The sequence below is a fragment of the Ahaetulla prasina genome, chromosome 4 (genome assembly GCF_028640845.1).
Source record: "Ahaetulla prasina isolate Xishuangbanna chromosome 4, ASM2864084v1, whole genome shotgun sequence".
Taxonomy (NCBI): Eukaryota; Metazoa; Chordata; class Lepidosauria; order Squamata; family Colubridae; genus Ahaetulla; species Ahaetulla prasina.
In genome coordinates this window covers 63603916-63625354 of record NC_080542.1, presented here as the reverse complement: position 1 = coordinate 63625354, position 21439 = coordinate 63603916, and the positions used below count along the sequence as shown (strand labels likewise).

The window sequence follows — 21439 nt, the reverse complement described above, 5'->3', positions numbered from 1 at the left end:
TGTCTATCAAGACATGAAGACTTGGAAGCAGCCAAATAACAAACTATCACTTCGAAAATTAGCATAATCCTCTGAAGCAAATCACTAATCCCCCAAGGAAGATAGTTTCAACAGAATAGTTATCTTGTATAATTCTGTATAATGTGATGCAGCAGCTTTATGTACATGTTGATGAAATCAACAGTTCAAATACCAGAAGCTTGTATCCCAATATCCCCAGTTATGACAAATGCTGGCTAAACCTGCTGATGAAAATCCTCAGTCACTTGTTACAGTTACTCATTGACTTTGGGTATAACCTAAAAGAGAAATGTCTGCTTCAGTGTTGAACAATTCACAAATTTATACTTAATAAAAGGGTTGTTATATAAGATCATTTTTTTAGCTCTTAGAGATCTATGGAAGAAAAAAATAAAGAACAAATCTAATGAATAATGACTATACAATTGGGGAAGCTATGCTGCCATTTCAGCTCTGTTGATCTGGTACCTGCCAAGATGCTGAAGGCTTATACATCATTTTAATTTATTTCATTGCTCCACTTCTATTAACATAGGAGAAAATGAATTTTCTGTCTTACTCTTTTCATCATTTCACACAGTGTTGATTTTATCCCTCAACATATATCTGCTTTCAGGAAATCCACTTACGTGGCTGGTCAATTTTTCGATTTGGTGCTAGGATAACATAATACACTGGTCCTTGCCTTACAGAGATAATAGTGTAGGAAGTTAGCACCCACCCCTCTCCTAGAAAAATGAAATATTCTAGAAAATATTAAAAAGGCAGAATATTTCCCCTAAAAGAGAAATAGAAATCTTAAGACAGAAACTCAGCCCCAGCTCCCAGCCCACAGCAGATAGTTTGGTTATTTACAAGACAAAAGGCTGGGCCAAGTTATGTACAACACAAAAGACCTTCACTCTCAGGACATAATAGGATTAGTCCTCTACCCATCTCTCCACATGGCACCTGGGAAGATTACATCACCCAGCAGGATTCAACCAAGCATGGGAGTCTGACAACCAATCAGGATACATTTCTTGCCACAGGAACAGAAAGCAAGTTCAAAGCCCAACAGAGGGTATAAATCCCTCTCACCCATGCGCTCTTTTTGCCCAGAACCTCAAACCACATCCACCATTAATCCATCTTTCCAAGCAGTCTCCATGTTTCCAGTGTCTTTCTTCCCACTTGGAACTGAACCCTGATGGACATTTCTTCCAACAATAATAAGAAAATAAATTGTTTGGGATATCTTAAAAGCTGTGCTATATTGAAATTTACCAGTTCTTCAGCTCTCAAATAAAAGGCTTTGCTATACTCTATTTTGAGAAGTGAACCTGAAGCCTTCCACACAGAAAGAAATGCTATGAATGAGACCCTAAACTTCTCATATATATAGAACCTCTCTGATTTGGTTTCCATGTACATTTGGCTGCTAAGAAATGCATGACTTTTAAGAAAAATATTTTAAGCATTATTTTTCTAGAACTGAGCAAATGTCATAAAGTTTGAAAACGTATGATATTTATAGATGCTTTAGGAATCAAATCTTATTTTCAAAGGGTAAGTGAAACAGGATATAAGAGGAATAAAAAGAATATCTTTTACGGTTATACCACTGCTTATATTTGTTGCCAGGTGGATATTTTAGGATTTATTACGTATCTTTTAAAACAATTAAGATATCTAGGAGTACTTGATTCACAATAAACAAAAACTACGTTGCATGTCTGACGAAGAGGTATCCATTGATTCTGGGAAAAGCCAAATGAATTGGTTTGGGGATTATGACTGATGAAGTTTGCATATTATAAAAGTAAATGAAAAAAAATTAACATTGAAAGAACAATCAATTTATTAAACATGTTACTCTTTCTTTCCATATACCACTTAATATATGTGCCTTTTTTCACCTTTTGTTCCATAAAGAAATTCCATAAACAAAATCTATAGTATGTTTCTATTTAGCTTTTGAAAACAGTAGTGCATTATTATTGCATTATCAGATCATTATTAGATCATCATCTAATAATTATTGATAGCAATCTGAGATCATGTTAATATGGGTTATTATTACTAAATATGCTAACAATGGAATGTAAAGAATCAATCCAATAGCTGTTGGAGGAATAAGTTTAGAAAAATTCCCACTATTCATGTTGAACAATAATGCATTTGCAGATAAACTGAGCATTTCTTTTATCTGCTTCTTCCTTTTGCAAATTATTAATTGCAACTGTTATTTTTTAATTCTGCTGCATTTAATTAATTTAATTTGAGTTCTATTTCTTTTTCTAGCCTTACCTTAAAACATAAAGATTACTCAGTCACTATTTAGCAAAAAAATAAATTTCTCTCCCTTTCAAGTTATTGTGCCCTTCTATGGTTTCCACATTTAGAAAAACAATTGTGAACAGGGCAAATCTCAGTTCTCTCACTCCAAAATGTAATGGAATCTCAATCAGACCTATTAAAATAAACATCCTTCCACCCATATACTTATATCTCTGGGATGGCAACTGAGAATGAACAAAATTCCATTTACAAGGCTTTATTTGGCTTCTGAATTTCAGCTGAAACTATTCTTCATGTTTCATTAAGTTCATTAGTTTTCTGTTCATTTGGTTCATTTTTTATTTGGCATTTTATGTTCCTCAGGTGCTGCAGGTGAACAGAAAGGATTTTTGGGTTGCATTCGCTCTTTAAGAATGAATGGATTGACTCTGGATTTAGAAGAGAGAGCAAAAGTTACCCCAGGTGTGAAACCTGGTTGTTCTGGCCATTGCACAAGCTATGGAATACATTGCAAAAATGGTGGCAAATGTGTTGAAAAATATAATGGATACTCGTGTGACTGCTCCAAGACAGCTTATGATGGTCCTTTCTGCAGTAAAGGTAAACAGCTCATAATGTTAAGCTAGACATACTTTCTGAAAAATAAATGGAACTGAAATATGCTGATTCCTGAGTCACTGACAACAAGAATGCATGATTGTTGTACTGTTTCCAAGAATAATGCAAGGATGTTACTGTTTTCCATCTATTAAATCTTAAAACACTTTGAAACAAAATACACACATAACTTTTTCTAATCAGTGTATAGAAAACATGGCTGGCCATTATCTGCAGAATCACCTTTTTAAATTCACAAATTTACATGGAAGGAATATGGAATATATATTTGAATCTATCACCATGAACATAGAAATGAGAGAGAGAATTTAGCAATCAGAAAAATTAAAGATTTTTCTGTGAAAGAAAAACCTATTATTTTGCACTTAGAGAAACTTAGTTGAGTAAATAGAAGTAACAGTACTACCCTGTTTTCCCCAAAATAAGACATCCCCTGATAATAAACCCAATTGGGCTTTTGACCGCATGGCAATAAGACCAAGCGCTTATTTCAGGATTCAGAAAAATAATAAGACAGAGTCTTATTTTCAGGGAAATACGGTATTGGGAAAAAATGAACATGAACATTGTAGTTCTTGATTTTAAGGAAAGTTGAAAGCAAGCATAATCAAACATATATAGGTAGTCCTCGACTTACAATCATTCATTCAGCAATGATTCAAATTTTCCATTGCATTTTTACAGTGAGTAGATAACTTCTTCACCTTATAGCAAAAGCAAGACAAGAGGAGGCCCACTCCCACATACCAGAGACAGGTGAGGAGCTTCAGAAAAGCCTCTCTTTCCTGCAGATCTTAACAACCACCAAGTTGGAAATATAAGTTGGCTATTTTGATAGACAGGTTGAAATCAAGAGGAGTTCAGATATTTCCAGTTGATTTCAATTAGTTATTAAAAAGAATAAATATTTCAGGAATTTCTTTCCACGATGGGTCAAGACAAAACAGCCATGCAAAAACTAAGCAAAGAAAAGGAGAAAAAAATAAAGAATGAGTCTGTCACTTCTGAATTGCCCTCCTAGCAAATTTGTTTGAAAATAAATATGAGATAAATGTCAAATGATTTGGTTCTGTAAAATAAATCATATCCTATAGTGGATTGCTGGCTTTGTGTGGCTTTGGTATCCATAGCAGAACAAGCTATTTGCTTTTATTATGACTTTTAAAATTTATTTATATTTATATATAAAATAAATTTATTTTAAAAGTTACTAAACCCTAAAATTAAGTTATAACATACGCATTTCCAATAGCTGAAGCTCCGAGATTCAAAATAAATTTTACTCTGTTCTTTTGGGTATTCATGATCATATGATGAATTGGAACATGTTGTTGTAGGAAGTTAGCACTCATCCCCCCCCCTCCTAGAAGAATGAAATATTTTTGGAGGCTATTGAATAGGGCAGAGTATCGTGTTTCCCTGGATGAGAAATGGAGAAACCTGTTTTAAAGACAAAGCAGCTTCCTACCTCCTCACACCTTTGTCAATGGGCCAGCCAAGCTCACTCATTCCCCCCACCTTTGTCAATGGACCATCATCTGCAACACAATAGGACCTATCTAGCAACAGAAACTCACCACATGGCAAGACTCAAGCTTGAGAGACAACCTACAAAGTTAGTTAAGACCCCTAGACTACCTGGGAGTTTGACAACCAATCAGGGTACATTTCTTTTACAGGAACAGGAAACACCAAGGTGGGGCCCCACAGAGAGTATAAACTCAGGCACTCAGCATCTTGTCTTCCTCTTCTCCTTTTCTTCTCTTCTTCTCTTCTTCTCTTCTTCTTCTTTCCTCTCTGGTTCTTCACCCAACACCTTGAAACATGTGATCACCTTTTCTACTCAGGAATGCAAGCCATATGCTCCTGTTCAGAAACTCAAGCCATGTGACTCCTGTCCACCATTAAACCATCTTTCCAAGCAGTCTCCATGTTTCCAGTGTCTTTTTCCCCACTTGGAACTGAACCCAGATGGACATTTCTTCCAACACTGTGATAGTCATAAGTACCACTTTGGTGGGAAGGTAATAGTGTTTCATGCACCTCAGCATATAGTCATGCTGGCCACAGGGCAACAAGCCCTTGTTTTCAGAGTCCTATTCAAACTGGTTATAGAGCAAGAAAGTAATTCTCAGGAAAGTCCTGGTTGTTCTGTAATGCACAGTACTATAGTGCTTTTTTGTTTGGATGTACTTTGGGAGTAGTAAAAATGAATCTTAAAGTTGCAATAACTACAAGAACAGACCAGCCAAATGGAATTCAATATAACTTTCTTCTATTTTTAACAAATAGAGAGTGGTTTAATCAGCTGCAATTGTTCTTTTGCTGATCTGAGAAATAGTTATAAGAGCTGAAATAAGTCTGCAGACCCAGAAATTGCTTTTTATCCTCAGGTATGTTTTCTTTTCATCCTGGCAGCAGTCCAGCAACGGTTAATAGCTTTCTGAGGGGTGAATGCTTTTGTATTCATTGTTGCATTGTTAGTGGCTTTCTGCCTAAGCAGAGAATGAACTCCATAGCTTGAAATTAATGTGCTTGTTTTTACTCAAAAGAGAACTGTCTCTAAGGACAAGGTCATGACATCATGTTTTTCCATCTTAATTAATGTCTTGAACCTGAAAAAAGAGTGCAGATGTAGCCTTTCATTAAAAGAGCACCAGATGCATTTTTACTCTAGCAAGCTTTCATTCACTTCCATTCTTAACATTTTATGCTCTTGACACCTTTATTTTTTTTTGTTTCCTTGTGATTTTAATTATTTATATTCTGAATTATGATTGTATGACTTTACTATAGTATGATAAGTACTAAATGAAATATAATTGAATTGGTTACCAATTAAATGTCTTTGAATGGCCTTGTTGGGTTCTCATTCTGAGAAGAAAGTAGTGGTGAATATATTAGGTTCCTATTTTCTCTTTCAAAAGTTTTCTAAGAGTTCCATTGGTTTGTTTTTTTTGAGTTTTTTATTTGTTTATTGATAAGAAGTAATCAATGAAGACAAATAAAAAAACTCAGAAGAAACCAATGGGACTCTTAGAAAACTTTTGAAAGGGGAAATAGGAACTTAACATATTCATACTGACATATTAGAATGGCATATTATGTCATTCTATCTTCATAAAATTCAGGACTTCATTAAAAAGCCCTTCAAAGAACTGTAGGAGATATACAAAGGAAGAAAAAAATGGCCCAAATCACCATTATACTTTGTAAATTAATCATGTTACTAAAACTATGCAGTGCTTATGAAGAAATGGAAATACTTATGCTCTCCTTTGGATTTGGGTAAAATAACTGTAGAATAGATTTTGGCCTTTGTGAATATGTCTTCACTAAGTATCTGGTATGATAGCAAATGATTTCACTGGGATTAGATTTTCAATTTTGTGCTATTCTAACTAACTTTGCACAAAATGAAAATAGCATTGTTTTGGATACAATACAAAATAGAAATGTAATGGACACACTGATAAGGATTAAAGAATTGCTTGAGTTTTCACTAGATGATTCAAATCCTCCAAATTATATATAAGAAAGATAATCAAAGGTAAGACAAGACTATAAGCAATTAGCAATATTGAGGAGACTGTCAGATTAAACAATTATATTAAGTGGTTAATTAAAACAATTGCTAATAAAATTAACATAACAATACATGTGCTGTTATAGGAATAGTTTATTCATAATATTGTAATTTGGAATATAGTATTCCAAAGTCTCAAGTACTTGAATTGCCCACTTGTAACTATTAGTCCCTATTATTGCCAGATTATATTAAAATCATGTCCCCATTGCCCTAGATGCAATGATTAATTTAATTTAATGTATTCAGTTTAAACACCATCCATACTGACTCTAGATGGTATGCAATACATCCAAACAATATACCAAGGGCAATTGATAGAATATAATAAAAAAAGTAAAAAGAAGAAAAAAGAGAACAAGAACAGATAGTACGTCCAACAAAAACAGCATTCACACCTTGAAACATCCAACAGGTCCCAACCATCCCAACCCAAAGTCCAGGAAAGCATCCCGATCTTCAGTGTTTTACAGAAAGCTATTAGGGTGAGAACTACATGGATAAAAATGGCATCTAATTCCAGGAGAGAAGTCCTGTGGCAGAATAAGAAGATCAGTTATTGCTTTTTTCTAGAGTTTAAGCCATTATATATACTGATTCTTGATTCCATTTTCTAAGGCTAAAGATCACAAAGTATTTTGGCCATTGGTTTAACCAGAGAGCAAGAAAAGAGATAATGGGTGGAAGCTTGTCAAGGAGAGGTCCAACTTAGAAATAAGGAGAAATTTTCTGGCAAGAATATTGCTTCTCTGGGTGCTCCATCATTGGAAGTTTTCAAAAATAGACTGGACAATCATTTGATTGGGATGGTATAAGGTTTCCTGTCTTGAACAGAGGGTTGGTGTAGAAGATTCCAGAGGTCCCTTCCATCCCTTGTTCTATTATCAAGAATCCATTATCTTTTATAAATATAAATTGAGAATTATTATAGAGAAAGATTAAATGGTAGAAACAACTGTTTTTGCAGTAAATTACTACAATATACTGACACATTTAGAACAGAAAATTAGAATAGAATAGAATAGAATAGAATAGAATAGAATAGAATAGAATAGAATAGAATAGAATAGAATAGAATAGAATAGAATATTCTTTATTGGCCAAGTATGATTGGACACACGAAGTATTTGTCTTTGATGCATACTCAGTGTACGTACAAACAACAAAGTAAGACAAGGTAATCATAAGATCCAATAATAGAAGGTAAGAGGAAAGATGAGAAGGTCAATAGTAATACAACCCTACTACATGGGAAAATATCCTTAGACATAAGACAGTACTGTGAGAATTAGATGTTTAGCTGATTAATGGCATGACGGGAAAAACTGTTTCTGTGTCTAGTTGTTTTGGCATGCAATGTCTTTGGAATGTGTCCAGAGGGGAGGAGTTGAAATAGTTTATGCCCAGGAGGTGAGGAGTCTGTAGCTACTTTCTATTTTCTCAACCCTTTTCCTGACTTGTGCAGTATTCAAGTCCTAAATGGAAGGTAGACCAGTTGCAATAGTGTTTTGCTGCTATTGGATAGATAGTACCTGCCCTGTTTGGCTGCTATACCAAACCAAGCCAAACAGTTACAGACATACAAATGGCAGATTCAATAATTCCTCTGTAGAACTATATCAGCAGTTCTTGGGCAGTCTGAGCTTTTTGAAGAAGGACTTGTATCATCTGATGTCGTGCCTTTTTAGTGATGGTTCAAATATTAAGTGTCCACTTCAAGTAGTGGGAGATTATAGAACCCAGAAGCTTGAAGGTCTCTACTGTTGATATTGTTTGTCTAATTTTGTAAGAGGTGGTAGAATACAAGGGCTCTCCTAAAGTCCACTAACATCACTAATGTTTTAAGTTTTTTCAGCTCCAAATTGTTCTGGCTTCACTACATGGCCTGTTGTTCAACCTCCCATTTGTATGTAGAGTCATCGTTGTCTCGACCAATGACTGTTGTATCATCTGCAAACTTCAGTACTTTAACAGAGGTATTCTTCAAGATGCAGTCATTGGTATACAGAGAAAAGAATAATGGAGAGAGTACACAACTGTAGTTTTATGCATGTTACAGTTTTAAGTGTGTTCAGCTCCAGATTGCTCCGGCTGCACCATAGGACTAGTTGTTTAACCTTCCATCTGTATGCAGACTCATAAAATCTTGAATGAGACCAATTACTACTGTATCATCTGTAAAGTTCAGTACTTTAACAGATAACTTGCAGTCATTGGTATAGCGAGAAAGCAATGGCCGAAAAGCCTGTCAAACAGAGATCTAACCCAGAACAAGCAGAAATTTCCTGACAGAGACAACAATTAATAAGTGAAACAGCTTACCTCCCAGAGTTATAAGTGCTCCATCACTGGAGAAAATATTGGACAACTGTTTGTCCAGGATGATATAAACTCTTTGGCCTTGGACTGGGGTTGGACTAGAAGACATCCAACATCCCCTCCAGCCCTATGATTCTACTCTATTCTACTCTAAAAATATAAGGAAAGATAAAATTGGGGAATAATGAATTTGAATAGCTTTCTTTTTAAGCAGAGGGGAGCTGCCAGAGGACTGGAAAAGAGCTGATGTAGTTCCCATCTTCAAAAAAGGAAAAAAAACAGATCCAGGAAACTACAGACCTATCAGTCTGACCTCAATACCGGGGAAGATTCTGGAAAAGATAATCAAGCAACGAATCACCGAACACCTAGAAGCAAACAAAGTAATAACCAAAAACCAACATGGGTTTGTCAAAAACAGATCATGCCAGACTAATCTTATCGCATTCTTTGACAAAATGACAAAATTAGTAGACCAGAGGAATGCTGTCGATATAATTTACTTGGACTTCAGTAAAGCATTTGATAAAGTAGACCATAACCTACTACTAGATAAAGTAGAAAAATGTGGGTTAGACAGCACCACCACCAGATGGATTCGTAACTGGCTGACCAACCGCACTCAACGTGTAGTCCTCAATGGAACTACATCCACATGGAGGGAAGTATGCAGTGGAGTACCCCAAGGCTCTGTTTTAGGCCCAGTACTCTTCAACATCTTCATCAATGACTTGGACGAGGGCATAGATGGGGAACTCATCAAATTTGCAGATGACACCAAGCTGGCAGGAATAGCCAACACTCCAGAAGATAGGCTCAAGTTACAGAAAGATTTTGACAGACTTGAACATTGGGCGCTATCTAACAAAATGAAATTCAACAGTGAAAAAAGTAAGGTTCTACATTTAGGCCAAAAAAACAAAATGCACCAGTACCGTATTATTTTATTTATTTATTTTATTTTATCACATTTATATACCGCCCTATCTCCCTAGGGACTCAGGGCGGTTCACAGGCAAGTTAAAATACATATAAATACAGATTAAAATAACAATTAAAAAACTTATTCTACCTAGCCAGATTATTAAAAAGCAATATAAATAGTAAATAATAAAACCCATTAAAATCCCATATAAATTTAAAATCTAATCCAGTCCTGCGCAGATGAATAAATGTGTTTTGAGCTCGCGACGGAAGGTTCGGAGGTCCGGAAGTTGACGAAGTCCTGGGGGGAGTTCGTTCCAGAGGGTGGGAGCCCCCACAGAGAAGGCCCTTCCCCTGGGTGTCGCCAGACGGCACTGCCTAGCTGACGGCACCCTGAGGAGTCCCTCTCTGTGAGAGCGCACGGGTCGGTGAGAGGTATTCGGTAGCAGTAGGCGGTCCCGTAAATAGCCCGGCCCTATGCCATGGAGCGCTTTAAAGATGGTTACCAAAACCTTGAAGCGCACCCGGAAGGCCACAGGTAGCCAGTGCAGTCTGCGCAGGATAGGTGTCACACGGGAGCCACGAGGGGCTCCCTCTATCACCCGCGCAGCCGCATTCTGGACTAACTGAAGCCTCCGGATGCCCCTCAAGGGGAGCCCCATGTAGAGAGCATTGCAGTAATCCAGACGAGACGTCACGAGGGCGTGAGTGACCGTGCATAAGGCATCCCGGTCTAGAAAGGGGCGCAACTGGCGCACCAGGCGAACCTGGTGGAAAGCTCTCCTGGAGACGGCCGTCAAATGATCTTCAAAAGACAGCCGTTCATCCAGGAGGACGCCCAAGTTGCGCACCCTCTCCATCGGGGCCAATGACTCGCCCCCAACAGTCAGCCGTGGACTCAGCTGACTGTACCGGGATGCCGGCATCCACAGCCACTCTGTCTTGGAGGGATTGAGCTTGAGCCTGTTTCTCCCCATCCAGACCCGTACGGCTTCCAAACACCGGGACAGCACTTCGATAGCTTCGTTGGGGTGGTCCGGTGTGGAAAAGTACAGCTGGGTGTCATCAGCGTACAGCTGGTACCTCACACCGAAACCACTGATGATCTCACCCAGCGGCTTCATATAGATGTTGAACAGAAGGGGCGAAAGAATCGACCCCTGCGGCACCCCACAAGTGAGGCGCCTCGGGGCCGACCTCTGCCCCCCTGTCAACACCGTCTGCAACCGATCGGAGAGATAGGAGGAGAACCACCGATACACGGTGCCTCCCACTCCCAATCCCTCCAACCGGCGCAGCAGGATACCATGGTCGATGGTATCAAAAGCCGCTGAGAGGTCTAATAGGACCAGGGCAGAGGAACAACCCCTATCCCTGGCCCTCCAGAGATCATCCACCAACGCGACCAAAGCCGTCTCAGTGCTGTAACCGGGCCGGAAACCGGACTGGAACGGGTCTAGATAGACAGTTTCATCCAGGTGCAGGGGAAACTGATATGCCACCATACTCTCTACAACCTTCGCCGCGAAGCGAAGGTTGGAGACCGGACAATAATTACCTAAAACAGCCGGGTCCAGGGAAGGCTTCTTGAGGAGGGGCCACCACCGTCTCTTTCAAGGCGGCCGGAAAGACTCCCTCCAACAGAGAAGCGCTCGTAATCGCCTGGAGCCAGCCTCGTGTCACCTCCTGAGTGGCCAGCACGGGTCCAGTAAACATGTGGTGGCATTCAACCTCCCCAGCAACCTGTCCATGTCTTCGGGAGCCACAGGGTCAAACTCATCCCAAACAATGTCACCAAGACCACCCTCAGACGCCCCATCAGAATCGCTGCAATTTTGGTCCAGACCGTCCCGAAGCTGAACGATTTTATCGTATAGATAACCGTTAAACTCCTCAGCACGTCCCTGTAACGGGTCATCCTGCTCCCCCTGGTAAGGCCACACTTGGAATATTGCATCCAGTTTTGGTCGCCACGATGTAAAAAAGATGTTGAGACACTAGAGTACCTGTGAGAGGGATCTTGGAGTCCTAGTGGATAACCATTTAGATATGAGCCAGCAGTGTGCAGCAGCTGTTAAAAAAGCCAACACAGTTCTGGGCTGCATAAACAGAGGGATAGAATCAAGATCACGTGAAGTGTTAGTGCCACTTTATAATGCCTTGGTAAGGCCACACTTGGAATATTGCATCCAGTTTTGGTCGCCACGATGTAAAAAAGATGTTGAGACACTAGAAAGAGTGCAGAGAAGAGCAACAAAGATGATTAGGGGACTGGAGGCTAAAACATATGAAGAATAGTTGCAGGAACTAGGTATGTCTAATTTAACAAAAAGAAGGACTAGGGGAGACATGATAGCTGTGTTCCAATATCTCAGGGGCTGCCACAAAGAAGAGGGAGTCGGGCTGTTCTCCAAAGCACCTGAGGGTAGAACAAGAAGCAATGGGTGGAAACTGATCAAGGAGAGGAGCAACTTAGAACTAAGGAGAAATTTCCTGACAGTTAGAACAATTAATAAGTGGAACGACTTGCCTTCAGAAGTTGTGAATGCTCCAACACTGGAAATTTTTAAGAAAATGTTGGATAACCATCTGACTGAGATGGTGTAGGGTTTCCTGCCTGGGCAGGGGGTTGGACTAGAAGGCCTCCAAGGTCCCTTCCAACTCTGATGTTATGTTATGTTAAGTGTTTCTGAAACAATACAGTACAGTACAATGGTCTCCTTTTACATTGAAACTGCTAAATGTCCATAATAAGGCACATTACTATATGGCACTTAAATAATTGCAAACATATATTGTTATCTATTGAGTGTTTCTTAGCAATATGGCCTTTCAAACTGATGCTACCATCATATCTCCCCACAGCGAGTGGACGGAAGATTACAAAATGTTTCCCCAAATTATCCAATTGAGTGAGAAAATAGTGCCCCCAAAATATGAAGTCACAGAATGTTCTTTTCCTGTGTACGTGTGTGCCCTGCTCCTCAACAGCAGATCATTTAGATTCTTCAAGAAGATTGTGGGAGAATCAATGTGAGGTAGCAATCATTCAGCAACAAAATTACCAAATCAGAATTGAATCAAGTTAATCTTAAAACATGGAAGGTAAGTAGTAGACCTTCAAGAATATAGTAAATGCTAAACCCTTTCTTCTAACAAGAGTTGAGATTTTCCAAAACCCTTCGGTGTCTTCTGAGCTTCTTAGGAAGGCAGAATCTTCACATGAAATCCTCAGAACTAAAGACCAATGATAATCTTCCCAGATACTTATGCCAAGCACATAAGCAAACTCAGAAATTAGGCTCTTGGGCTGCATTTTGCAGGTATAGCAGTTAGGTATCTTGGTGCTGTCTTAATTTGCACCACTAAATTGGTATCTTGTACATCACATAAAGCATTGCTGGCCTTGTATAAATTTAACATTAAGAGCAATTTCATTCCCCAAAAGCAGCTTGAAAACTAATCAGTAATCATTTACTTCTCTGATCTGATAAACTAAAATTGACTCATGCTGAGCATCCTGAATTGATGAAATCCATCATCTCTCTCTGTGTGCCTTTCTCTCTCTCTCACTATCATCATCACTTTAATAAGGTAGGTTCATCCACTAGATACTGTTTTTCCTTTTGGCCAAATTGTCTCCAAAGGGATTTGGAACTCTAATAGTGAGAATAATAGCTTTCTATTATGCTCAGTATTTATAAAACTGGGATAATAGTCAAAAAAAAAAAAGGAAAGGAACTAGGTTGCCTGAAGATATGCAAGTAATAGGATCTTTTTCCAGCTTTTCTGCCTGCAGTGGATTTGGAATAGGTGTAGAAAGCCTAGAATTTATATTGATGAGTAGTGATTAAATTAGCCAGATTTTCCATTTTAATTTTACCTAGGATTTTTATTTTTTATTTTATTTTTATTTTTATTGCATTTATATCCCGCCCTTCTCTGAAGACTCAGGGCGGCTTACACTATGTCAAGCAATAGTCTTCATCCATTTGTATATTATATACAAAGTCAACTTATTGCCCCCAACAATCTGGGTCCTCATTTTACCTACCTTATAAAGGATGGAAGGCTGAGTCAACCTTGGGCTTGGTGGGGCTTGAACCTGCAGTAATTGCAAGCAGCTGCTGTTAATAACAGACTGTCTTACCAGTCTGAGCCACAGAGGCCCTTTGAATATGATTTGAACTGATTTCAATAAACCTAGAAAGACCTTGAGAAGGATTCCATGTATGAGAAACCTCAGGGGGGAAACAACCCAAGAAGCTTGAAAAACTTTGAAAACTGTAATTATAAAAGCCCAATCTAGCACAATTCCAATGAAGAAGAAAAATAAGAGCTCTCAAAGACACCAGCATGGCTGCCCAAAGAACTGTCTTATAAACTGAAAGACAAAAGTGATAAATATAAAAAGTGGAGAGAGGGGGACATAACTAAGGCAGAATATCAACAAGTAGCCCAAACCTGCGAAGGAAGGAAGGAAGGAAGGAAGGAAGGAAGGAAGGAAGGAAGGAAGGAAGGAAGGAAGGAAGGAAGGAAGGAACCATTTCTTCTGTTTCTGTTCAAAGCCAGTGGAAGCTATAAAACCAAATAAATAACATAACAGCATATCTGCATTTTTGCACCCATATGCTGTTCCTAATAACTCTGACTATGATGTACTTTGTTTTTTGTTATGGCAACAGTAGGAAAGTGAAGTATTGGCAGAAGTAATCTCCCACTGATGGACTGTTTGCAGACATCTTAAACTCAATTCCTTCCCCTGCCTCCTGACATTTTGCAATCTTTGAGCTTTTGGGCAGAGATCGCCCCAAGGCGCCTCTTGTGTGGGGTGCCGCAAGGGTCGGTTCTCTCGCCTCTTTTGTTCAACATCTATATGAAGCCGCTGGGTGAGATCATCCGTGGTTTTGGGTGAGTTGTCATCTATACGCTGATGATACTCAGCTGTATATTTCCACCCCTAACCACCCCAACGAGGCCATCGAAGTGATGTCCCAGTGTCTGGAGGCCGTACGGATCTGGATGGGGAGAAACAGACTCAGGCTCAATCCCTCCAAGACCGAGTGGCTGTGGATGCCGGCAGTCCGGTACAGTCAGCTGATTCCATCGCTGACTGTTGGGGGCGAGTCATTGGCCCTCACGGAGAGGCCTCGCAATCTGGGCGTCCTCCTGGATGCACGGCTGTCTTTAGAAGAACATATGAAGGCGGTCGCCAGGGGAGCTTTTTATCAGGTTCACCTGATACGCCAGTTGCGTCCCTTTCTGGACCAGGTCTTCCTTTGCATGGTCACTCATGCCCTTGTTACATCCCACCTGGACTACTACAATGCTCTCTACATGGGGCTCCCCTTGAAGGGTACCCAGAAGCTCCAACTGGTCCAGAATGAGGCTGCACGGGTGATAGAGGGAATGCCTCGTGGCTCCCATGTGACACTGCGCAGTCTGCACTGGCTTCCGGTGGTCTTCTGGGTCCAATTCAAGATGCTGGTTATCACCTTTAAAGCACTCCAAGGCTTAGGACCAGGTTACTTACGGGACCGCCTACTGCCACCAGTAGCCTCCCACCGACCTGTGTGCTCCCACAGAGAGGGCCTCCTCCGGGTACCGTCGGCCAAACAATGTCGGCTGGCGACCCCCAGGGGGAGGGCCTTCTCTGTGGGGGCTCCTGCCCTCTGGAATGAGCTACCTCTGGGGCTTCGTCAACTCCCCGACCTCCGGACCTTTCGCCGCGAGCTGAAGACGCTTTTGTTTCAGTGTGCAGGGCTAGCTTAAATATAGTTTTAACTGGGGTTTTTAATTGGGTTTTTTTAAACGGGGTTTTAATTGTATTCAAATTTTTAGGCCACATATGGAAAGTTTTTTATACTGTTTTTAACTTGTGTGATATGTATTTGTATTTTATTGGCTGTAAACCGCCCTGAGTCCTTCGGGAGAAGGGCAGTATACAAATTTAATAAATAAATAAATAAATAAATAAATAAATAAATAAATAAATAAATAAATAAATAAATAAATAAATAAATAAATAAATAAATAAATAAATAAATAAATAAATAAATAAATAAATTTGAGGTCATGAAAGCTGATCAACTCTTCCTTCCACAGAGTGACTAAGATGTTTGTGTACAATAATATTGCTTCAATTTGTCAATGTTTAACCATGTTACACAATGTATAACACTTAATCCTTCATATAACTAACATACATATTTTAGAGAAAAGTGTTAGCTGGAATCAGTTTTCCAAATGGCTATAAATTAATTGCCTATTATACTCCCATTGGTAAACAGATGCCAGTCTTGCTCTGTGCTAATACTTGGAACAAATCTATTTTCCAACTGCAGTTTAAAAGATTGGTTGAAATACATTCTAGGCTTGGGGTGTGAAACTTGTGGCCCACGGGCCAAATGTGTCACACACAGGCCACACTCACCCCAGCTTCACAAAGGAAAAAACATACAAAATGTCACATGATGGCAATGTGATGGGGTGAATTTGACACCCATGTTCTAGGCAGACTCAGATATTTATACACATCAAAGTGTACAAACACATTTGTAATGCTTCATAGATCTTTTATTTACCAAATGGTTCATTCAGATTTCCTTTTGCGGTGTCTGCTTCTATATTAGGAGAATTCACTTATATCAGCACAAAAATATATCTCATTAGGAATAAGAAGTTGATCTCATTTTTTAAATCTTCATTTGTTTAAATTTTTAACTTTAAAAGGGAACAGCATGTCTAGAAACCTGTTCCTAGGATAATCAAGCTTGCTGTAAGTTTTGACAATGTGTTTCTGAAAATTGGATTCAACTGGAAAGCAATAAATAATAGACTACAAAGAGTACTAAGTTATGGAAAAAATAGTATGGAAAATGGTATGGAAAAAAATCTCATTGAAAAACTGGTTCAATTTAAGCCATACTGATCTATCAGTGGAACCCTTGATTGAGGAGAAATTGAATATGCCAGTATCTAAATTGTATATAGTTAATTACAGAATAGTGTTGGAACAGACCTTGGACTTGGAGATCTTTTAATCCAATTCCCTGCTCAAGCAGGAGACCCTATACCGTTTCAGACAAGCTGCTGTCCAGTTTGTTCTTTAAAATCTCCAGTGATAAAGTTCCCACAACTTCTGAAGGCAAACTGTTCCACTGGTTAATTGTTCTCATTGTTAGGAAGTTTCTCCTTGACTCTAGGTTGCTTCTCTCCTTGATTTGTTACCATTCATTGTTTCTAGTCTTGCATTTTGGTATTATAGCCCCTCAAATACTTGAATCCTGCTATCATATCACCCCTAATCCTTCTTTTCTCTAGATTAGCCATATCCAATCCCTGCAACTGTTCTTCATATATTTTAGACTCCAAACTCTTAATCATCTTAATTGATATTCTCTGCACTTTTTCTAAAGTCTCAATATCTTTTTTTGTAATCTGGTGACCAAAACTGAAAGCAGTATTCCAGATGTGGTCTTATTAAGATTTTATAAGGTGGTACTAATACTTCCTGTGATCTTGTATCTGTGCCTCTGTTACACAATCAAGGATTGCATTAGCTTTTTGACTGCTGCCACACACTGCTGAATCATATTTTAGTGATCGTCCACTAGGATTCCAAGATCCCTCTCACAGTTACTGTTTTTGAGCCATGTTTCACCTAATTGGTATTTGTACTTTTGGGTTTTCTTGCTTAGGTGTAAAACTTTGCTTTTCTTTATATTAAATTTCATTTTGTTGGATAGGGCCCATTTTTCAAGTCTGTCTTTAGATCCTTTTGGATCCTTAACGTATCTTCTGGGATATTGGCTATTCCTGCCAGTTTAGTGTCATCTGCACATTTAATGAGTTCCCCTTCTATTTATGTCATTTATGAAGATATTGAGGAATACTGGGCAAAAGACCTTGTGGTATCCTACTGCTAACTTCCTCCATGTAGATGTAGTACCAATCAATCAATCAGAACGGACTTACAAATCCATTTGGCAGTGATGCTTTTTATCCCACATTTTTCTAGCTTGCCAAGGAGTAGATTATGGTCTATGTTGTCAAATGTTTTACTGAAATCTAAGTATACTATGTCTATAGTATTTCACTCATCCACTAATTTAATCACTTTGTAAAAGAATGAAATAAGAGATCATGGCTTGGCATGATCTCTTTTTGACAAACCCATGCTGTCTTCTAGTTATAGCTTTATTTGATTCTGCACATTTACAGAACTGTTTTTTGATTATCTGGATTATCCCAGATATTGATGTCAGGCTGATTGGTCTGTAGTTTTCTTTTTTTGAAGATGGGAACCACATCAGCTCTTTTCCAGTCCTCAGGTACTGGAAAAGGTCCCCAGTACTCCAAGATCTTTGAAAAATATGGTACAATGATTCTGAGATAACATCTGCTCCTTCAGAACTCTGGGATGTAATCCATCAGGGCCCAGTGATTTGAACTCATCAAGATCAGATAGATGTTCTCTTACCATTTTTTTTGCTTATTTTAATTTTTATTTCTAATCTTTCTTTTATGATTATGTTATTGGTAAATTGGTCTATAATTTCTTTTAGCATAAAGATTGATGCAAAGAATGAGTTAAGTAGCTCTACTTTGTCTCTACTACCCATTATTTCCATCGTCTCTCTTTAGTGGACCAATTGTTTCCTTGACTTTTTTCCTTGTTTTTGTTGAAACTTTTTTACTATCTTTGACATTTGTTGCAAATTTTAGTTTATTCTGAACCTTGGCTTTCCTGACTTCATCTTTGCAGATTTGGACTATATGATGGTATTCTGCCTTAGTTATGTGTACATTTTTCCATCTTTTATACTTTTCCTTTTTTGTCTTTCAGTTTATTGGAGAGATTTTTGTGCAAGCATGCTGGTTTCTTTTTGGATTTTTTTTTCCAGTGCGCTGGACTGGATTTTTATGGTGATATTTTTCAGAGTTTCCCACGCTTCTTGAGTTCTTTTCCCCTTTAAGATTCCAAAGATTCTATGGAAGCTTTCTTAGGCTCTTTCTGAGTGTGTTAAAATCGGTTCTTTTAAAGTTTAAGATTCTCATTGGATTATGTTCTGTTGCTTGTATTTGCATTAGATTGAATTCTAATATGACATGGTCACTCTCCTCCAAAGTTCCTGTAAATTCAACTCCATTTATAATTTCTTCTCTGTTAGTAAGAATTAGATCTTCTACTTCCCTCCTCTACTTTTGGATGACAAAGTTGTCAGGTAGGTTGTTTGGGAATCTTTTTGATCTTGCAATAGATGCATAGTTTGTCTTCCAGTTGATGTCAAGATGGTTAAAATCTCATTACTACTGTGGTGTGTTTCCTACATACATTTATTAATTGGCCTACAGCAGTGTCATTCTTTTTTTCCTTTTATATTGACTCATATTCATTCTACAATATGAAGTTTTCATCCTTGATGTTGTACATTTCTGTGGCTAGGTAATGATCTTTTACATCTAATGCAACTCCATCTTCTCCTTTTTTAGGTCTGTTTCTTTTGAATAGTTTGTATCCTTCCATGAGTACATTCCATACATGAGTTATATCACACCACGTTTCAGTAATGACAACTATATCACACCTACCCTCACATACTAATATTTCAAGTTCATCCAGTTTGTTTTTTAACTTTGAGCATTGGGCATTTGAGTCCTTTTTGGATAATTTTGGGCATGTTGTCTATATCTTCTACTTTGTAATTGGGTTTTCCATCTTTCCCATCTCTCTCTACCTTATTGTTTGGTTGCCTGTGTCTGGGTTTGTGTTGGAACTGAGTCCTAAAGATCCTAAATATTGTCCTAGTGATCCTTAAAGATTGATTACTCTCCCCCTCATTTTAAATTTAAAGCTTTCCTGATAAGTTGAGTCAGTCATTTTCTGAAAACATTCTTCCTGGTTCTTGTGAGGTACAGCCCATCCCTTCAGGGAGGTAGTGCAGATCATGGTCTAGGAATCCAAAGTTCTCTTGGCAGCACCAATCCTTGAATCAATGATTCATTTCTAAAATCCTTTGTTCTTTCATTAGATGTTGACCTATCCTTGGAAGTACTGTACAAATGAAAAAGTCACTTGTGCTCCTAACTTCTTAACTTCCTTGCTTAGCTGTTCATAATCTCTTGATATTGTTTTTAGGTTCATTGTCATACCGTGTCATTCATCCCTACATGGAGGAGAAAGCGGTAGTAATCTGTGGGCTTGATTATTTTAGTAAGGCTTTCAGCTACATCTTTGATTTTTATTCCAGTAAGACAACGTATTTTCCTATATTGAATATTCAGTCCATAGACTGCTGATTCTGTTCCCCTGAGAACTGGCTCTCCTATCACCAACATTCACCTTTTTTTTCCTAGGGAAGTTTGGGGTACTTTACTTCCTCTCATAGAAGCACTTAATGATGATGTCTCTTTTCTCAGTGTCTGCATGCTCTCTTCCAGCGGGTTGCTATGAAATTGTTGGTTCAATTCCAGTGGGACTGCACTGGAGTGGACCAGATTATACAGCAGCAGGGGGCATTATTTTTGGTTGTTGGGTTTTTTTCTATGAGTTATATATGTCTATCCATCTTCCGCTAAAGGTTAATATACATGTTATTTCTTTTAGAAATAACCCTGTTTGTTATATGTTTGTTGTTATTAAGTTCAATTTGGATATAGCCTTCTTGCTCAATTTGTAGTTTTTCATTTTGTAGTTTCAGAGGATTAGAGTTTCCTCTAGATGGTTTATTTTTTCTTCCAGTAATTCAACTAGTTTACTTTTGGTACATGTGTAGTTTGAATCTTCCATGGGCATAAATACATGCATGGTGGAACATACAGTATTTTACAAATCACAATAGTGTCAATTTCAGTTTCCATGACTGTTTGTTTTGCTACTGAGATGGGGCTGCTTAACAAGGAAAGGGCTGCTTTTTCCCCACAAGGAGTACTGAATTCTCAGGCTACTTTTTAGGAGATGCTTTGCTCTTAGCCCTCAAATTCCTGCCTTGATTTTAAAAAATCCTTCCTAGCCTCCGTTTCCTTCCTACCTTCTTGTGCTCCATGTTTGTCCCTTTCTTCCTTGCCTTTCCTCTTCTCCTTATTTCCTGCCACTGCCGGGGTCCTAGGGTCTCCCTGCCTTCTTTCTCTTGCCTGCCTGGGTGTTGGGGATTGATGGATTTTGGGGGTCCTCAGCGTGTCTCTGGTGTTCTGTTGCCTTTGGGCAAGCTGGTCCTTTGCTCTGCCACCGACCTTACTGCCACTGATCACCTGCCTCCTGCTGTGATGGTCCACTTCCTCCAGGCACACTAGTCCTTCGCACTGTCACCCTCACTACCCCTGGTCACCTACTTCTGGCCATGATGTTTCACCATGCTGCTGGTCTGCTCCTGCTGCCTCTAGATGCACTGCCTCCAACCGCTAGCTCTCAGCCACACTGCCCCTAGTCTTCCATGCTCCACAGTCCACTTTAACCCACAAGTTTGCTGTGCTGCCTCCAGCCACTTCTTTTAAAGCTGCTAGTTTGCTGGCTTCAGCCATCTCTTTTCCTGTGTTGGGCTGCTTAGCTGGGCTCCTGGTCTAGGTCTTTTATTCTCCTATAGTCTCCAGTTGTCTCAATCTCAAGTTTCTGGGCAGGTCTCTGGATAGCTGGAAATGATGAGTGGGATGCTGAGTTGGGCTGGGCTAGACAGATGGCCCTGAGTCAAT

The 21439-nt window shown here is 38.9% G+C and overlaps 1 protein-coding gene across 1 annotated transcript in view; it reads left to right on the top strand.

Annotated features, from left to right (window-relative positions):
• The window catches only part of CNTNAP2 (contactin associated protein 2), a 788332-nt gene that overhangs the window by 719299 nt on the left and 47594 nt on the right, over positions 1 to 21439 (top strand). The window contains exon 18 of the mRNA XM_058182711.1: positions 2665 to 2901. Coding sequence (XP_058038694.1) covers positions 2665 to 2901 — 237 coding nt within the window. The remainder of the gene's footprint in view (positions 1 to 2664; positions 2902 to 21439) is intronic.